The sequence below is a fragment of the Phocoena sinus genome, chromosome 10 (genome assembly GCF_008692025.1).
Source record: "Phocoena sinus isolate mPhoSin1 chromosome 10, mPhoSin1.pri, whole genome shotgun sequence".
In the NCBI taxonomy this organism is placed as follows: domain Eukaryota; kingdom Metazoa; phylum Chordata; class Mammalia; order Artiodactyla; family Phocoenidae; genus Phocoena; species Phocoena sinus.
The window spans coordinates 25,674,984-25,694,903 of NC_045772.1; the positions used below are offsets into that span (position 1 = coordinate 25,674,984).

General features: G+C 37.4%; 1 protein-coding gene across 1 annotated transcript in view; it reads left to right on the forward strand.

Moving 5' to 3' along the window:
• Nucleotides 1–19,920, forward strand: part of USP44 (ubiquitin specific peptidase 44) — a 27,795-nt gene continuing 7,875 nt past the window's right edge. The window contains exons 1-4 of the mRNA XM_032645319.1: nt 1–87; nt 11,413–12,904; nt 16,088–16,283; nt 18,734–18,842. Coding sequence (XP_032501210.1) covers nt 11,483–12,904; nt 16,088–16,283; nt 18,734–18,842 — 1,727 coding nt within the window. The 5' untranslated portion in view covers nt 1–87; nt 11,413–11,482. The remainder of the gene's footprint in view (nt 88–11,412; nt 12,905–16,087; nt 16,284–18,733; nt 18,843–19,920) is intronic.

A 19,920-nucleotide genomic window follows, 5' to 3' on the forward strand; every position in this document is an offset into this window, starting at 1 on the left:
GCCGCTGCTGCTGTAGCCGCGGCACCGGGGAGCAGGGAAGTGGGGCGCGGGAGACGAGCGCTAAGATGGCCGCTCCGGCTCGGGCTGGTGAGTGTGCGTGAGAGGCGCGCGCGGCTGCGGCGGTTGGCGGAGCGAGGCTCCCTGCTGGAGCAGAGATGCGACGGGGGCCCCCAGGGCCGGGAGGCACTTAGCGGCGTTTTCCCGCCGCGCAGGGCGCAGAGGTCCTGAGGGAGGAAGAGGGGGCTGCCGACGGTCTGAGGGGAGCGAGCCTAGGGGCGCGTGGAAGAGGAGGTGGCGGCAGCGGCGGCGGGTCCGGCGAATTTAGAATTGGCGCCTCTGGGAAGTTAAGATGGGTCGAGCGATGCCCTGGCCGGTGCCGGCACCTCATGAGTCCGCAGAGATGCTGCCAGGAGCGGCGTCCCCTGTGGCCAGGGGCACCACGTAACCACCCTGCGCTCGGCTGGGGGCGGGGGACGAGTTGGGAGAAGGGGCAAAATTGGGGGACTTGAGGGGATGCAGAGGGAGAGTTGTGCCCCGACCCGCGTGCCGGAGCTTGGAGGAGATGTAATCGCGAATCTGATCGCGTATCTGATGCGGGCTGGGGCGCTCTGTAGAGCTGACACTGTCGAGATAAAACCGCATCCTTCTCCTGGCTCTGAGTGCCGCCAAGTGATGCTCGAAGCGCCCCTGGGATGCTTTGGAAGGGCGGTTCTAGTCCTCCATTTAGAAGGAATGTCTTGCCTTCCCTCCATTGATCGGCTCCCGGCACTGCCAGCACCTGCTGCCACTTAGAGACACTTGGGATTTTTGAATACCAGCTTTCTAAACCATTCCCGCTGGCCTTCGGGGAAGGAATGCTAATAGGCTAAACTTATTTGGGGGGCATAAAGAAATGTGTCAGCATAGGGAGAAGAAAATGACTGCTCAGGTTTACGAAATAGTAGGACTCGTCCTCTCCCCCACCCCCGCAATAAAAAAGAAAGTGAAACATGGTAATTGTTTCGACTTCAAGTTTGAGCTGTTGTAAATTCTACTGGTAACTGGATAATTTCTTGCAGTTTTAATTTTGGAAGTTAAAAAATAAGCAAGCCTTGAGAGAGCCGCTTTATCCTCAAACCCCCGCTCCCCATTTTTAAGCCTTGTCAGATCCTGCGAGTAACGGGGTTGTGAAATTAGCATAGAAATACGACTTTCAGGCCCTGCACTTGAATTCCTTATTATCTGTTAAGTAGCTGCCTGTGGGGTAAAAGTAGGGGGGTGGTAATGTTGGGCCTGGAATTCCATTTTGAGTTGTCTTTAAAACCAGCTTTAGGTATAAACAAGGAAAAAGAATTGGCTGTTCACTGTGATCAAATTAGGAAAGCCAAGCATAAGTTAAGCACATGTTTATAGAATATTTCATAATCACAGTGAGATTCAATACTTAGTTGTCTTGAAAGAGATGAACACTTTGTATTCTTGGAACCCTAATCTTTTTAACCTTAATTTAGTGTCTCAGGCCATTTGAAAGAGATTTAATACATTTTGTCTCATTTAGCCTCTCTCCCCCGAACTGCCATTTCTCTAGCTTTTTGTGTCCTAGCCATTAATTTTGCAATGGGTAGCAGATTTTTCATTCCAGTATTTATCATTGTAGACTATTCATATTGAAATTTAGACACATTCTGATATTGAACAGAGAGTTCAATACATGTACATGGTAGAAAGTTGAAGTGTTTTGACTGGTTTGATTGTGCATAAGTCTTATTTTTCGTTGAAAACATTAATGTCCCACATTTTTTTTAAGCTTAAAAAATTTAAGTGGTGAGTCCACGTTTAGTGTAATATACAATGATAAACTTTTTGGAATATTTAAAATGGGAAATCCGTTGAAGATTTGGGTTAAATGTTTGAAGTATATTGTTTCTACCCAATTGTCTTTACCCCCCTTTTTCACATATTTTTTTTCTTGCACTCCAAAAAGAAAGAAAGAAGGTATCATATATACCTCTACCAAACTTTTCCTCTACACACTTGAATCTTACTGAGTGTTATAGCATTGATAGTACATAAGAGGATTTTCTGCTTGTCGGATTGTTTGAAGGCAGAGTCTGATTGTATTTTATTTGTAACCCTAGCACCTGACTTACTGCTTAACATGGAGGAAAAACCTCTGTAAATGTTCGCTCAGTTGGGCTTTTGGATCATACAGAAGTACAGGGAAAGGCAACATTTTGGCATCTTGGTAGCAGAAAAAAAACATGCTTTGAAGTTTTTCTCCCTCCTGGCAATGTTAGCCAGAAGGAACATTGCCAGATTCTAATGGAGTTGTCTAGTTGAGGGAGATTAGAGAGAGGCTGAGAGCATGGTCTTAGGAGTCTAATCAAGATAGGAAATGTATGCCCAATCATTTCCTGAATTCAGTAATGGGGACAGTTTTGCCATTAGGCCCGGCCCAAACAGGTGACAAGTAACTAAAATATAAAAGGATTCTACCAATACTGGCTTCTGACAAAGATTACTATAAGAAGTACAATTGATTTTTCATAGCACTTTCAGACATCATAAACACTTTATTATAAGAAATTCATTTTAAATGGAGTTTTACATGCCATAGAAAACTAATTTATAGTGCAAGAATATACTTGTTAGGCCAAGTCATATATGTACTAGAATAACAGTCTGGCCATTTCCCACAAAGTATTTGAGCTCAATTTACTAGACCCATGGTAGAATGGTCAATCTTTTTATGAATGTTTCCCCTGTTGTTATGAAGTTAGCTGCAGTGTGTTGATGTAATGATAAATATTTTGGAACAAAATTGCCTGTGAATGAAATACTTAGTGGTGGTGGGTGAGGAAATCAAATAATCTGGCAGCAGAACTTGCTTTTCCTTAGATGGTCAACTAGATACAATCTCTGTGCCTCAGGAGAGGCATGCTAAGACTTGAAGAAGGCCCAGGGAAAGAGTATCCTTTATTGTTTAATGAGTTTCAAGCAAGATCCGGGTAATTATATATTCTAGATCTCTACAGGAAGAAAGAATAACCAGAGCCTTTCTAAGGATAAAGGAAAGGAAATACATCATGATTGACAAGGAGAGGTGCCAAAACACATAATAGGCATAATAGCATACCTAAGACGGAGCAGAGGGGGTTTGAGAGCCCATTGTGTTTATTCATTCAATAATTTGTTCATTCAAAAATATTGAATCCCTTTATATGTACCAGGCACTATGCTTGACCCTTGGCATTTTATAAACATCTCTTAAGAGAACAGGGTACTATGGTGGTTCCGTGAAATAAACAGAAAATTGAAAATTGCTTATAAGGAGTGGGTAAGGTTTGCCCTAATTACTGTGGATAGTTATTTTCATTCTTATCCAAATGCATGTAAGGATTGTGGTGGTAGGTAATTCCTAAGGCCTACTTCCTATTGAAATTGCCATTTCCTCCTATCTTTTATCATGGAAAATAACAAATCTTCCTACTTTTAATAGCTTCTGTTTAGGTTATTCGGTATTGTTAAAAGAAAAATAAGTTTTGTTACAAAAATTATCTTTGTTAAATAAAGATTCAACATATGCCATCCCTCTTGGGAAGTCTCGGGAGAATTTTCTTTAATGAGTTAAAGATGGTTACTGTGACAATTTTATTTAAATATTCTACTTTATGCCCAGCGGTACATGTTTTTTTCTTCAATAAGTATATAATTTATATAAGTATTTATATAAAATGTGCATACCCATTTCCTATGAAACAAGAGTTCATGTCCCAGTTATGAAATGTTTAAAAAATTGAACTTATTCACCATGTGGTCACTGATATATAAAAACATTTTAACAAAAGATGTGTGGGAAATGGCTGGTCATAGATAAAAGTAGAAAAGTACATATTGTGCCACAATTTGAAAACTCTTACATGCCATGTTCAGGAGTTTGAATTTATCATGTGGTCTTATAAGAGTTTTAAACAATCCTTTGATAGTTGTAAAAACTGTGCCTATAAGACACACTAGGCATTATATAAAATGTAAATCTTATATGATGATTATTTGACTAAGTATAAACTATGAAAGATTCTTAATAGAGCATGATGATGTTATATTAGTGACTATTCAGATTTTAAAATACTCTTTCTAGAAATGTATATTAGCCATTTCCCTCATTTTATGTCACTTTTTAAAATAATAATTTAGTTTGGCTATTTTTGTGTTTCTTTTTCATGGTAACTTCCAGACTTCCATAAAAACATTTTTAATGAGAAAAATCTGAAAACTATGCTACTAATTGCACTGATTAGAAAATCTAAATTACTTTCATATAACTGATCTGTGGTACCTAACCTCTTGTAGTTTCTATGCTTTCTTTCTAAGTGTCTTCTAAAGAAACTGAGGTGGAAAGTGAGTGGTCACCTGAGAAAGATCATTATGTTAAAGATAACTAAAAGTTTATAGTGGAATGTTCATTTTCGAAGTAAAAAATTAGTTACCCTTCTAATTTTTCAGTGATTCTTATAGCTTTTAGTAATACTTATATTTGGAGCACAAATATTTATTTAAAGGGTCACTACATGTCATACCAAAATTTAAAATACCCCAATTAGGGTTGGGGAAGTATTTCTCAGTCTGCTTTTGTGTAAGATCTATTTTGGGCATCTGGAAGCACGTAGGATGGGACAAGACACATGGTAGGCTTCGGTTAAGAACAGAGGAAGTAGGATAATGACATCACAAACTATCAGGAAACTGCCTTAGCTGGGCAAAATGGCCACTTGGTTAAGAGGAGGGGACAGTTTTGGTCACTGGTGATCAATGACTTTCTATTCTTAACCACTGATTTAAAAGACACAAAGAAAACTGAAGTGGGCCTGCAGTTAATACTAGTTGACTGTGCCAAGCATTTGGTAGCCTGAAACAGTATGGCTATAGAACCTAGAGGATCTTCATAAAGCCCTTACCTTTTCTTATTAAGGAGATAAAAGATGCTTGAGTAGTCCCTCCCTTACCATAGGGAACCTACCCAGCAGGTAGTTGGCAGGGTAAGGATGTGCACACAGATAAACCCAAGGATTCACATTTGGCACAATTCAAGCCTTTTAGGAAGTTAGGAGAGAAGAAGATTTTCTTAACTAGAAATACTTTATGAAGGAGTTGGGCCTTGGGGGATAGATAAAATTTTTTAAAGGTGGAAGTGAGGGGATGAGGAAGATGAGTTCAGGAAATGAACTGGAGATTATTCCTTTTGTCTGGAGTGCTCATGACAGAGGGGTAATAAGATGAGACGAAGAAGATAGGCTGGAATCTGGAGAATTTTGAAAGCACGACTGTCAAATGTAAAGTATTTTTTTATTGCAGTATTTGAAAAACTGCCGTTTAGTGATTTGTGACCAGCATCTTCTTTTTAAATGAAATAGAATAGGAAATATCAGAATACATTATTTTTATAAGGATTGTTTGTGAAACTTTTGCTCCAGGTATGTGTGTTACATGTATACACACATTTACTGGAACCTGATGTAAAGTTTCTAAAGGAGTCTTAGTCGAAGTTAGAAATCCGCTGCTTTACTTGACTATGAGGAACAGAGGATTTTAAGTACAAGCATTAAAGGCTCAAAGCAAACTTGAAGATTAATTTGGCAGGATAGTACTATGAAGGAAAGCGAGAGTCCGGATGATGAGAGACCAGTTTGGAGGTTACTGCTGTGCTTCAGAATGATGTGTCCATAATGAGAATGATAGTTCTGGAAATGGAAAGGAATCAAGACTTGGGGAATGATAACCCTACTATATATGACAAATTGAATGTTCGCATGGAAAAGATGGGAGGGAGGAATCAAAAAAAAAGTGTAAGATTTGTAGCCTGGGTACTTGAATGATAATACAGTATCTTTAATAAGAGAATATTGGAAAAGTTAATTCTGTGAAGGCAAGATGTATAGGTAAGCTGAGTTGAAGTGTGCCTGGCACTGGTTCAGAAGGGCTAGGTCTGAAGATAAAGACTTGGTAGATGGCTATCTACATCTGACCATTGAACCTCTGCTGGTAGAAAGGGTTCATTACAAGAAGAGGTTTGAAGAGCCATTAAAATAGATTCTACAGAGTCCTCACTGTGTGGTAAGTATAAGCAGTTTTGTGCTGTCGAACCGTAACAAGTTAAATATTTTACCTGTAATCTTATTTGATGTTTGTGTGGATATAAACCTTTGACTATAAATACCATATCTAATAAGATCTTACGTTTTATTTCTCTTCTAGTCATTTTAGCTTTCTATTTTATAATTGCTTTAATGGTATGCTAACTCTGTAAAATAATTAGGTTTCAACAAGTCAAATACAATTATTTTGTAAACTTTAGAGATTTGCTGAAGGGAATTGTAAAAATAAAGATGCTTGCTCATTTATATGGCATGAAAAGTTTGAGTAGCTTGAATGGTTTTCTTTGAACAAATTAAAATTTTTATTGTCTTTAAGCAGTGAAGAATGACAAAGTGAAGCTTTCAGAATATTTATAAATCCATCTGTACTTAAAATAAAGATAGCTTATCTGGTTTAAAAAAAAGCCATTTCATAGCTGTTAAGTGAAATTTAAAGTGTGAAACTTTTTAAAAATATGAGAAAATGATATAGGTAATTTTAATCTTTATATATAGATTTCATTCAAAACATCTTGACTATTTGTATATTGCTATTATATAGAGATACAGGTAATATTTTACCAGAATCTACATGGGGGGGGTACAAAAATATTTTGTTAACTCTCTATAAAATGAATATACTGCCCCAAATCACTTATCCTATCTGCTGGAGCCAAACAGAGCTAATATATAGCTTCTCAGCAGTGGATTAGCAAATGAAAAGAAGTGCTCTGAACCCAGTAGAGGAAAATAGGAAGTGTCAGGAAATACTCCCATCCCCCTTTCTTCTCTTCCAAGCTTGTAGATCTTTGTGTGACGAGGCCCCTTTGGGGTACGCTAGTAACTGTCTCCGAGCTGTGGCCAGACTTTTAGATCTTTGTGTGACCGGGCCCCTTTGGGGTACTCTAGTAACTGTCTCCGAGCTGTGGCCAGGCTTTTAGATCTTTGTGTGACCAGGCCCCTTTGGGGTACTCTAGTAACTGTCTCCGAGCTGTGGCCAGGCTTTTAGATCTTTGTGTGACCAGGCCCATTTGGGGTACTCTAGTAACTGTCTCCGAGCTGTGGCCAGGCTTTTAGATCTTTGTGTGACCAGGCCCCTTTGGGGTACTCTAGTAACTGTCTCCGAGCTGTGGCCAGGCTTTTAGATCTTTGTGTGACCAGGCCCCTTGGGGTACTCTAGTAACTGTCTCTGAGCTGTGGCCAGACTTTTAGATCTTTGTGTGACCAGGCCCCTTTGGGGTACTCTAGTAACTGTCTCTGAGCTGTGACCAGGCTTTTAGATCTTTGTGTGACCAGGCCCCTTTGGGTACTCTAGTAACTGTCTCTGAGCTGTGGCTCCAGGCAGCAGAGCAAACTGGAGGTCTCTGGTGGCAGCAGCCTGGCTCTCTAGCTCCTTCATTCTTCCCTGCCCTTTGCTTGGTCATCCACCCCCTACTGGTTTCTTTCATAAATAGACTGAGCAAGTGGGCCCCCTACTCTAAAATATTAATCTCATGATCTGTCATTCCACCATTCTGGTTTCACTTCTTTGGATTTTTAAAAAGATTTTATCTGAAAGATCGCCTTTTAAAATGCAAATACCCCTGGGAGAGGTCTGACCTTAGTCCTCAGCTAACATCTTAATTATCAGTTAGTACCTAAGTTTGCCTTAGTACACATTTGCCTGAGAAGAACCCCTGGCTAAAAGTGATAAAACTAGAGAGAAGCTAGCATTTATAATATTAATATTAATAGTAGTAGTAGTAGTAATACTATTATTATTATTATTGGCAGGTAAGATGTACTAAGGGCCATATTATTAAGTGCCAGGAATTGTTGTAAGTGCTTTACAAATATAAATTTCCCTAATTCCCTCATCAACCCTATTGATGTTATTACTACTGTTATTTTACAGATAAGAAAACTGAGGTATGTGGAACATAAATAATTGTCTATGTCACGTAATAAATGCAGCCGAGTGGTAGACTCAGGCATTTGGATTCCTTAGGTCTGTTTTGCTGTGAGACCTCTTCCCTGCTATATTGCCTCTCAGAGAGATGGCATCTGATCAACATTTCACCCTTTTTACAATTTTGCATCAAATGGAATTATGCTATTTGATTATAGGCCACTTCCTGTTGAAGGTCAGGGGCCTTGCCATCATCTAAATAGATTTTTTAGTAACAACTGTAACGAAATAGGAAAATTCCTTATAACTAAGGGAATGTATTTGCGGGATATAGAGAAGAAGGAAGTAAAGAGACTAGTCTATAATCTAGCACTATCTTTCCTATTTAAAACATTTTGGGGAATTTAAAAATATGGATTAATAAAATAATTTGTAGTCCTAGTACCCCGAGATAACCCAAAAATGAATGAATATATATGTGTATATATACATATACACATACATATATGTGTGTGTGTGTGTGTGTGTATATACTTTCTAGATTTTTTTTCTTTTGAGCCTTATTTTCTAAATGTTCTGCAAGGTGTCAACTCATACCACTTCTTTAAAATTTTAGAATGAAATAATTTCCCTTGAGTATAAATAAACAGCATTTCCCACTTCATCTCTACGAGAAGTTGAACTAATAATTATTGTCTATGCCTTGCCAGAAACAAATGTTTAACTAAATTATCTCTGTGTTCTTTATATGATCCTTTTTAAGTAAAAGTAGATAGAAGAGAACCCTAGATTCTTCACTTAATCTCCATATTGAGTCAGTTCTTTCAACCAGTGTTTGGTCAGCACTAATCTACCTCTACTCCTGTCTTTGCTACAGCTTTAATTTCCTTGTAATGTCTGGAGCAGTAGAGTCTCCTTTAATTACTCATCCCTCCTCTAGATCTGCCGTTCACATCCCTCTGTAACCTACATATCTGATTGTGTCATTCTCCTTTATAGACTTCTTCAGTGGCTTCTTATTGCTGGTATGCCCTGGAAGCAGGATTTGAGGATGACTGGGGCAGGGAATTCTCCAGGTCCCAAGTAGCAGTTTAAAAGGGGAGTTTGGGATGTATGCTTGTTCCAGATGGCCACATCCCTTGACTCTGCTGACTCCACATAATGAGGGCCAGGCAGGGGCCCTCTAACATGTCAGGTCTGGGCCCTCATTGTCTGGGTCTAAAGGCAGAGTGTGGTGCTGCTGTGTGGACAGTAAACTTTTGGTGGCAGCAAGGATCAAAGCTGGTAGACCATTTAGGAGCCTAATTGCAGTAATCCACTTGATTGTGGCTTGGTCCAGGGTGGTGGCAGTAGAGATAATAAGTAATCAGATTCTAGATATATTTTGAAGGTAGAGCCAAACATTCTTCCTAAAGGATTGATGTGGGGAGAGAGAAAGAAAGGAGACAAGTATGATTCCAAGATTATTAACCTCAGTACCTGGAAGGATTTAGGGTAATGGAGCATATTAATCACTGATGTCTTCCTTTTGCCATTAGCAGCTATTGTTGAATGCTAGTTCTAATAAAATACTATATTTGACCAGATTTTGGGCCTCAGGAAATTTTGAGGGAAGAGAAGTGAAGTGTGTGCAGTTGTGAGGGCTGGGGCTGGCAGTCTTAAATCTTTATTCAGCAAACCCTGTATTTAAGAGTTAAGAAATTGGTTGGGCAGGAGTATCTCTGATTGCTAGGAGATTTTACAAAAAAGAGGTGGGAAAAACCAAAAATCAACTTTACCTTTGCAGTTTTCTTAGGGCCTTGGGCAGCATCTGCAAGCAACATTGATATTCATATTGTCTTGCTGTCCTAAAAAATGTAAAGCATTGATCATGCTACACACAATGTTGTGAGTGCTCTGTATCTAGGTCCTCAGCTGCAACCTAAAATTTGTGTTCAATTTATATTAAATCAATGAAGAAAATGTTTTGTGATTCCCTACTTTTTAACTAGATTTCGTTTCACTCTTTTTAGGTTCAGGTAGCAGATGTGTTTCTTTAACTGATAAAGGAACAAGTTTCTGGGTCAGAATCACATTTGTTTTGTTATGTTAAGTTTCTTTGGTGTGTGGGGTTTTTTGTTTTTGTTTTTTTACGGTATGCGGGCCTCTCACTGTTGTGGCCTCTCCCGTTGCGGAGCGCACAAGCTCCAGACGCGCAGGCTCAGCGGCCATGGCTCATGGGCCCAGCCGCTCCGCGGCATGTGGGATCCTCCCGGACCGGGGCACGAACCTGTGTCCCCCGCATCGGCAGGCGGACTCTCAACCACTGTGCCACCAGGGAAGCCCTGTGGGTTTGTTTTTTGAAATAAGCTTCTAATTTCAGATAATGCTTAGCCTGCCAGAATGTAGAAGTTCATTATATTGCCACTCACTTCGTATTTTTCCTCTTTTTTCTTAATTTGCTTATACATCCTTGCACATTCCTGAGAGTCTATTCAAATACAAAGACAGAATGGGAGAATGCTTTTCTCTTTCCTTAAGGCAAACTGTCAAGTCTATCAAATCAGAGTCTATCGTTACAGAGCCATGAATTAAAGGTCATTATTGATTTACTACTGGAAAGCCAAATTTTAAATGGTAGTTAATTAGAATATTTAGTATTTTTATTTAGTATTATTTAAATAAATAGAGTGTAATATTGAGTTGTTCACTATAGCTATGTGTAGATACTTATTGTTTACTGAGCATTTATATATCTCACAAAATATCTGAGCATACTATGTGCCAGATATTTTGTTATCTCAGTCCTTTAACAATTCTGGGAAGGTGGTATGATTTTCCCTGTTTTACAGATGAAGTTTAGAGAAGTTAGAATATTTGATCAAATCAGACATATAAACAGTATGTGGCAGAGGTAGCTTCAAACCTAAGTTCTTCTACTTCAAAACCCATGCTTTTAACTATGATTATATTTTAGTAACTCCACTTAGGGCTCTCAGAATATAGACACTAATGAGATGTATTTGGGTCTTGCCAGTCCCAATTTTTAAGAAAATGAATATTTTTGTAAACTGCCTTCAGACTATTGGATAAAAGGGGATGTGAAAAGGGATTGCTACCCATTCTTTACCAGTAGATAGTGGCATAAAATTAAAAACAAAGTTTTTAAAAGGAACCATCAGAGAAAGTTAGGTGATGTGTGTGTGCTTTCAGAGCAAGGTGGATGAAAGATTAGTGAAGTCTAGAGTAAATGAAAAGTGAGAACTGCCTATGATATTATGACAGGCAGCCCAAGTACTGGGAGCAGAGAGAGCAATTTTATTAAATTATTCCTGGAAAAATAAAATAATTCCTGGAAAAAATACCTTGTGAAAAAGAAAAATATTGGCTTTTTGTTTTTCTTTTATTAAAAATTGACATTGTTCTGCTTAGTTTTCAGATGCTTCAAATGTTATGAACAGAGACTTGTTTGGATTATGTGTTTCTCAGCTAGACTAAATAAATGCTAACAATGGATAAGTGCAAACACATTGGGCAGTTGCGGCTTGCTCAAGACCATTCCATCCTCAACCCTCAGAAATGGCATTGTGTGGACTGCAATACAACTGAGTCTATTTGGGCTTGCCTTAGCTGTTCCCATGTGGCCTGTGGAAGATATATTGAAGAACATGCACTCAGGCACTTTCAAGAAAGCAGTCATCCTGTTGCATTGGAGGTGAACGAGATGTATGTTTTTTGTTACCTTTGTGATGATTATGTTCTTAATGATAATGCAATTGGAGACCTGAAGTTACTACGAAGTACATTAAGTGCAATCAAAAGTCAAAATTATCACTGCACCACTCGTAGTGGAAGGGTTTTACGGTCTATGGGTACAAGTGATGATTCTTATTTCTTACATGATGGCACCCAATCTCTGCTTCAAAATGAAGATCAAATGTATACTGCTCTGTGGCACAGGAGAAGGATACTAATGGGTAAAATCTTTCGAACTTGGTTTGAACAGTCACCCACTGGAAGAAGGCGGCAAGAACAATTTCAGGAAAAAATAGCAAAAAGAGAAGTGAAGAAAAGACGGCAAGAATTAGAGTATCAAGTTAAAGCAGAATTGGAAAGTATGCCTCCAAGAAAGAGTTTACGTTTGCAAGGTCTAGCTGAGTCCACCACAGTAGAAATAGTTCCTGTTCAAGTACCACTGCAAGCCTCAGCATCACCAGCAAAGGATAAAGTAGTATCTACCTCAGAAGATGTAAGACTGAAAGAAGCCAGTGACTCCTCTGTTAAACGAAGACCAATAGTAACTCCTGGTGTAACAGGATTGAGAAATTTGGGAAATACTTGCTATATGAATTCTGTTCTTCAAGTGTTAAGTCATTTACTTATTTTTCGACAATGTTTTTTAAAACTTGATCTGAACCAATGGCTAGCTGTGACAGCTAGTGATAAAACAAGATCATCTTATAAGCATCCTCCAATCACAGATACAGTATATCAAATGAATGAATGCCAAGAAAAAGAAACATGCTCTGTTCGCTCCAGACATCCAAGTTTATCATCAGGACTAAGCGGTGGAGCATCAAAGAGTAGAAAGATGGAACTTATTCAGCCAAGGGAGCCAAGTTCACAATACATTTCTCTCTGTCATGAATTGCATACTTTGTTCCAAGTCATGTGGTCTGGAAAGTGGGCCTTGGTCTCACCATTTGCTATGCTACACTCAGTATGGAGACTAATTCCTGCTTTTCGTGGTTATGCCCAACAAGATGCTCAGGAATTTCTTTGTGAGCTTTTGGATAAAATACAACATGAACTAGAGACAACTGGTACCAGGTTACCAGCTCTTATCCCCACTTCTCAAAGGAAACTTATCAAGCAGGTTCTGAATGTTGTAAATAATATCTTTCATGGACAACTTCTTAGTCAGGTATGGATCTTTTAAAATCTTATTTTCATCTTGGGGAATTCATAAAGTGAAGCCTAAAAAATGCATATTCTCTGTATATCGAGTATGTTAGCACTAGTACTGTTGTCAGGTCAAAATTGGTCACTTTTACAATGTATGAAGAAGTCAGCTCACTCTTATAATTGCTTCCTTCATGAATCATTGGAAGTAGTTTTACATCCATGGTATTAAAGCTTTTTGATGGGGAGAGGGAATCAGGAAACAGCTTCTTAGGTTAATGATATTGCATTCGTTCTCTGAGGGATTGAGAAGAGTTTAATCCCACAAGGAACAGATTTGAAGATACTTTTTTTGCGATGCGCAGGCCTCTCACTGTTGTGGTCTCTCCCGTTGCGGAGCACAGGCCCCGTACGTGCAGGCTCAGTGGCCATGGCTCACGGGCCCAGCCGCTCCGCGGCATGTGGGATCTTCCTGGACCAGGGCACAAACCCGTGTCCCCTGCATCGGCAGGCGGACTCTCAACCACTGCGCCACCAGGGAAGCCCTGAAGATACTTTTGTACTGGGAATGGATTTGGTGTACACTTGAGAAATTTCAGGGACCAAGGAGTAGCCCTGGAGGATTTCCTATAGAACCAAAGGGGGCAAGGTTTGAAAACTTTAACAAGTAGGTAGCAAAATTTTAAGGTAAATAAATGTGATTTCATCTAGAAAGATCCTAAATGGTTTTCCTTTATTTTAATTACACCTGCAAAAATTTCCCTTGTGAAAGTCACAAAACCAGAATCTTCCATCTAATTGATGATTCTCTAGAATGAGTGGACTTGTTGGTAGACTATTACTAGACATCGGCTCTCTACTTTTCCAGAGCATAGAGCTTTAAAAAAAGTTTATTCAAAATTGAGTTATTTGTAGTGAAGTGGATGGACCTAGAGTCTGTCATACAGAGTGAAGTAAGTCAATAGGCATATGGCTGATTCGCTTTGTTGTGCAACAGAAACTAACACAGTATTGTGAAGTAATTATACTCCAATAAAGATCTATTAAAAAGTTTATTTGCAAGAGGGATGAGATATGGGGATATATGTATATGTATAGCTGATTCACTTTGTTATAAAGCAGAAACTAACACACCATTGTAAAGCAATTATACTCCAATAAAGATGTTAAAAAAAAAGTTTTATTTTTTAACTGAGGCAATTAGGCCCCTATACACATGCTTCTGTTCCTCAGTTCAACTTTCATGGTAATGATACCACCTTTTGTTTTTATAGCATACTTTTCTGGAATGTAGTTTAAATATTTCAAAAGTATTTCTTAGGGAATATCTATGAAGTTTATTTCCCTTCATATTTCAGAAATGTATAGATTCTACATTGTGTCAATTAGCAGATAAGAGTTGTGCTTCTTGTGTTGCATGCAATTTTATTTTTCCACTATCTTTCTCTGCCATTTTTAACTTTTTATGCAAAAGTTAAAATACACAATTATAAAGAAAATAATATATACCGTATAGAAAATCTATATGGTATAGTAAATCTATGCAGAAGAAAAATCATCCCTTAGTACTATAACTCCACATAACCCACACATAAAACTATTAATATTTTGGTATATTTCCATCTAGGTTTTTTTTTCTTCTGAATATTTATACATATTTTTCCCACTAATTGTATGGTCATGTTGAATTTACCTGCTTTTTTTCACTTTTTCATTTAATAATGTAAGGATTTTTCATAGTCATCAAAATATTTGATCATTTTTTTCACATTTCAGTGTCCATCATATGTATATACCATAATTTATTTAATCATTTCCATATTGTTGACTTGTAAACTGTTTCCAGACATCATTATAATGTCATGATCAATTAATATGGTTTTTCTAATGATTTCCTTAGGACAGAGTCCTAGAAGTAGAATTACTTTGTCAAAGATTAGGACTTTTGATACTTGGCTGCAAATTTCTTTCCAGAAAGTTGCCATTTTATATTTTGAATAGTGCAAGAGTGGTTATGTGCTTGTTTTTTCCTTTATGGATGAATTTTGAAATTAATAAAAATTGTTGTGCTAGCATTTTGCTTTCTTCGTTTCAATGTGTAATAAACACTTAGGAAACTGGTCATCTCAGGAGATTCAGAGGTTGGAATGCCCCGCCCTGCCCCACCCCCACACCAAATTCAAGAAACTGTTCTCAAAAGGTCAGACCATGGTCCTAGTGAGTTCCCAAACTAAACACCAGGAGTATTATTTTCTTTGTGTCATTGTGTTAAATCTAAAATCTACATTAAAATTGGCCTCTTTATTTTTTTGTTTGTTCCAGGAATATAGCTTTTATGAAAGAGTTTAGTGATATTTCGTATCATGTGTGGATTTTTAGATCTACAGAGTCTGTCTTCAGTTATGGGCAGTGTTTGTTGGCATTAAATCCTGCTGAATGCTTTACTGAAATTATTATTCTTTCCTTTTCCAGTTACTCTGTTTCCTACATAAGTTGTTAGAAAGGCCTCATATTCTGTATGGTTCCTATATTTTGATGAGGATTTTAATGTAGTGATGTTTGCTTTAAGTGGGAGTATTTATATGTATAATATTTATATTATATGTATATTTATGTTATATGTACTATCCTTTGAAATTATCAGTTGGTAAGGCTTCAAAGTATATACTAAATATACCATATATAAAAATATACTATATTTTAAAATCTGTATATAAAAATATACTAGTAGTATTTTACTTGTATCATGGTTAAGAGGTTATAGGGATTTGGGGAGAGAAAATCAATCAGTGAAAGATGAGGAAGGAAAAGGGGCAAAGAACCTCAAGTCTAATAATCTAAACACATTAAATTTATATAAATATATATCATATATATTATATATGTATAGACGCACATACACACACACATATATATACACACAATGGGTATATAACTGAGTCCATGGTTTGGTTTTCTACTAGATTCAGACTTGACTAATGTCCTTGGAGCTTTTCGAATGCCTAGTAGTTAAAGCCCATCAATGCATGATGGATTTACGGAAGAAAAAAATTATTCTCTGAAAATAATATAAAACAGATTATTCAGAATTCTGATAGTACATCTTCAGAAGAAGAGCTAATTTACTGGCAGTGACTTCTAGTGAAAGGAATAAATATTTTGACAGAAGGATTGTAATCTGAGAAACTAATATTTTTATTTGCAGGTTACATGTCTTGCATGTGACAACAAATCAAACACCATAGAACCTTTCTGGGACTTGTCACTGGAATTTCCAGAAAGATACCAATGCAGTGGAAAAGATATTGCTTCCCAGCCATGTCTGGTTACTGAAATGTTGGCCAAATTCACAGAAACCGAAGCTTTAGAAGGAAAAGTCTACATATGTGACCAGTGCAATTGTAAGTAGAAGCTGTATATTCTCTTTGCTTTTCTAAGGTTAGCAAAGAGAAACACAAATGAAGGAAGCTGGAATAAATTCCTTTAGTAGCAGGTATAGAAATAAACTGTTAGTTTATCAAAAGAAACTTGGCTGGATAGATCTACTTTTTAATTGGCATTTGTGAACTATGTGTTTGTTTTCCCTTATTGATGATATTAAAAATGTTTTGATCCTATAGTAAATTATAGAAAGAATTCATAAAATAAAATTTAAATTTAATATGTGAGGGCAGAATAAAGTAGCAAAAGGGGAATAGTAAAAGGTAACCATGTTATTTAGTACTGAGTGAAATGTTTGCTTTATGAGTCTTTTTGCTACATATCAAAACACTGATATATAGATAATGTATGTGTGTGTGTGTGTGTGTGTGTGTGTGTGTGTGTGTCTGCATACTTATATAATAGGAAATAAGACACATAGCTGGACTGCTGCTATGGACTTTGGCTTCATAAAGACAAAAATTTATTCAAAAACCATCTACTGACTGTCTCTTCTATATTAGTAATTGTTCTAGTTGCTGTGGATAGACGTAAGACACTTTCAAGATGCTCACATACCTAATGGAGGAAACAGACAATTAAGATCTACTATGATAAGCTCTCTGATAGAGGCCAGCATAGGAACCCAGCACTGGGGGATGAAATAGCCATTTCAATTAAAGAAGCATCATCCTCCGGGCAACGGTATACAAAACCACATCGGATCTTCTGTGTCTTTATCCAGTTTCTTTATCTCTGTCGATGTGTACATGGCATTTTAGTGTTTATACTTTATATTTGCAGATATTCTCCTTAAGCTCCATGTCTGAAAAAATGATTCTAGGGCTTTAGATACTAAACTTCTAAGGTAATATAAAAGAAACATTGGCTGTTCCAGCATTGAAAAAATGGCACATCAGTTGATAGTATTCTAGAACAACTTATACTAACATTGTTTTCTGTGTGCTGCCTAATATAAAATCTGTTAATTTATAGGAGCCTAAGATTTATAAGGTTAAAAGAAAATAAACCTTTATCAAATTTGTATAGTGAAGTATTTTTTTTCTTGGACATAAATGTGAATGGTCCTAGATGCTTCTATCACCAAATCTGGGAGTAGAAAGATATGAATAAATGCAGAATATGGCTTTATAACATGTTTGTGTGTGTCTCCTCGGTCCACCAAATAAGGGCCTAAAAGAGCTGCTTTAATTTAATACATAATGGTGAATGTTTAAAATTATAATTCAAGGAGTTAACATCATTTGTGTAGCTACACTTGGACCATATATTTCTGGATGACAATCCAAAGGTAGGTCTTTGACATTCAGCAGCAGCCCGATACCTGGATCTCAGGGGCATAGACCTGGAGGAAAGGCTTCTGGTAGCAAGAGGAGATGGGTTAGAGGACAGCCTCATGGTGGACTGATTCTACTTCCTACATGAGAAGCAGCTGCTGCTACGGCTGGAGTCGCAGTTGTTGTACAAGTTGAAGAATAGCTCCTGGACATCAAGAGCAAATTTTGGTAGCCAATGGCCCAGCCAGGACAAGGTCCATAGGTGGACCTCTAGAGAAGCAGGGGGGTAAACAAAAAGAATCCTCATTTCCACTTGTTTAAGATTTGGTACTAAAATAGCAAGATACTGAGGGAGACCTCAGATGCTGAGCTAGTAAAGGCTTGCTTTCTTGGGCAGTGCTGGGGTGGATCCCCAGGAAGCAGGGATGGGTGTTCTTGGAAGGAAGATCCCATGCCCCCGGGATCCTGATTAGCCTCAAGAAATGAACTGACCATGAAACGTTTTAATTAGACTCAGAGTATATTAAAGTATGTTTAGGGAGAGTTTTAACTTTTCCTGTTAGCTGGCATGGCCAAATCCATTTAAAAATGTTATAGCACAGTATCATTCTGTTGCCTTATTTTCAGGATTATATTAAATCATGTACAGTATATATGGGGGATTGGTTCCAGGAGCGCCCACTTTTATACCAAAATCTACCGATGCTCAAATTCCATAGTAGGTCATCTGTATCTGCAGATTTCGCATCAGCGGATTCAACCAACTGCGGATGTAAATTTCGATCCATGGTTGAATCTGTGCATGCGAAACCTGCAGAGGGCCGACTGTACATGTATTGAAAAAAATAATAATCTGCGTGTAAGTGGACCCCTGTAATCCAAGCCTTTATTGTTCAAGAGTCAATGTGCTTATTTGTTTACATGTCTGTATACCTTGACTAGCTCATAAGTTTTGTGTGTTTACATGATTCTAAGTGTCTTGAGGGCAAGGCCATGCCTTTATCTCTAACACAGTAAAATGCCTGTAATGCAGTAGATGTTTAATTGATAATGCATGTCTGAATTATTTTGAGTTTACTCAGCTTTTCCTTGTATCCTTAAATTTGCATCTCATTCTGTCTTTAATATCACAGCAAAGCATAGAAAGTTTTCCTCAAAACCAGTTGTACTCACAGAAGCCCACAAACAGCTTATGATTTGCCACCTACCTCAGGTTCTCAGACTACATCTCAAACGATTCAGGTTAGTAGTAGAATAAATTTTAATACTTGGCTAGATGACTTATCTACTTTTTTTTTTTTTTAAGGGAAAAAAATTCTGTCATTGTCTCTAGCCCTAATCACAGACACCATGTTCAGTAACTCTCCTTGATTATCTTCCCTTGCAGAATGTACTGCTGATCAGCAGACCCCTCGCATTTCGGTCTGCTAGTATCATTCTCCTTGTAAGTCCCTGCTTATAGTGTTTGATCTTCAGCATATTTTAGGTATAAAAATTTTAAGATTTAAAAAAAATGTTTAAGATTTAAATCTATAACTTGAGAGTATTTGATTTGAGAGTATTCAGCGTATTTTAGGTATAAAATTTTTTTAATTTAAATCTATAACTTGAGAGTATTTGATTTGAGAGTATTCAGCATATTTTAGGCATAAAATTTTTTTAATTTAAATCTATAACTTGAGAGTATTTGACCCAACTGCTTCATGCTTGGAAAATATTTGAACAATGGTATAGCAGTTCAGTTCCAAGCAGTTAAAAACAAAAAGCTTTAGTTTTCAGAAATGTATTTAGATAAATTAGTTGGCAAATCTGTTGGTTAATCAAAGCATATGGATTCATACCTTGTAATAACCGTGTTAACTTGAGAGTTTATTTTTCTCTTAAAAAATGAGAAGTTACTTTATGTGCTATGATTTGAAAACTATTGAGATCATGTTTCTTGTACATATTAGTTGTTGCCGGTTTCTTTCTTTTTTAAATTAAAGGAATACATGTTAAAAAAAAATTCAAACATTACAGAAGGTACTGTAAAAGCCCAAACTAAAAGTACCTCTTTCTCTGTCCCACTTCCCAGAGATAATCACTGTTAATGGAAATAATTGACTAAAGTTATTTATTTAAGCTGTTAAAAGTACAGTCAGCAGATACCATGTGAGTGTTTTTTAATGCCAGATGTTGTTTCATATTCTTTGGGGAATATAAGGTTGGATTCTTTTCTCAACAAGATTATAATCAGGCATGCACAGAAATAATGGTGAAGTAGAAATACCAAGTATCACAAACTATATACAAAATGATTTATCAGCGCCTTGGAGGAGGG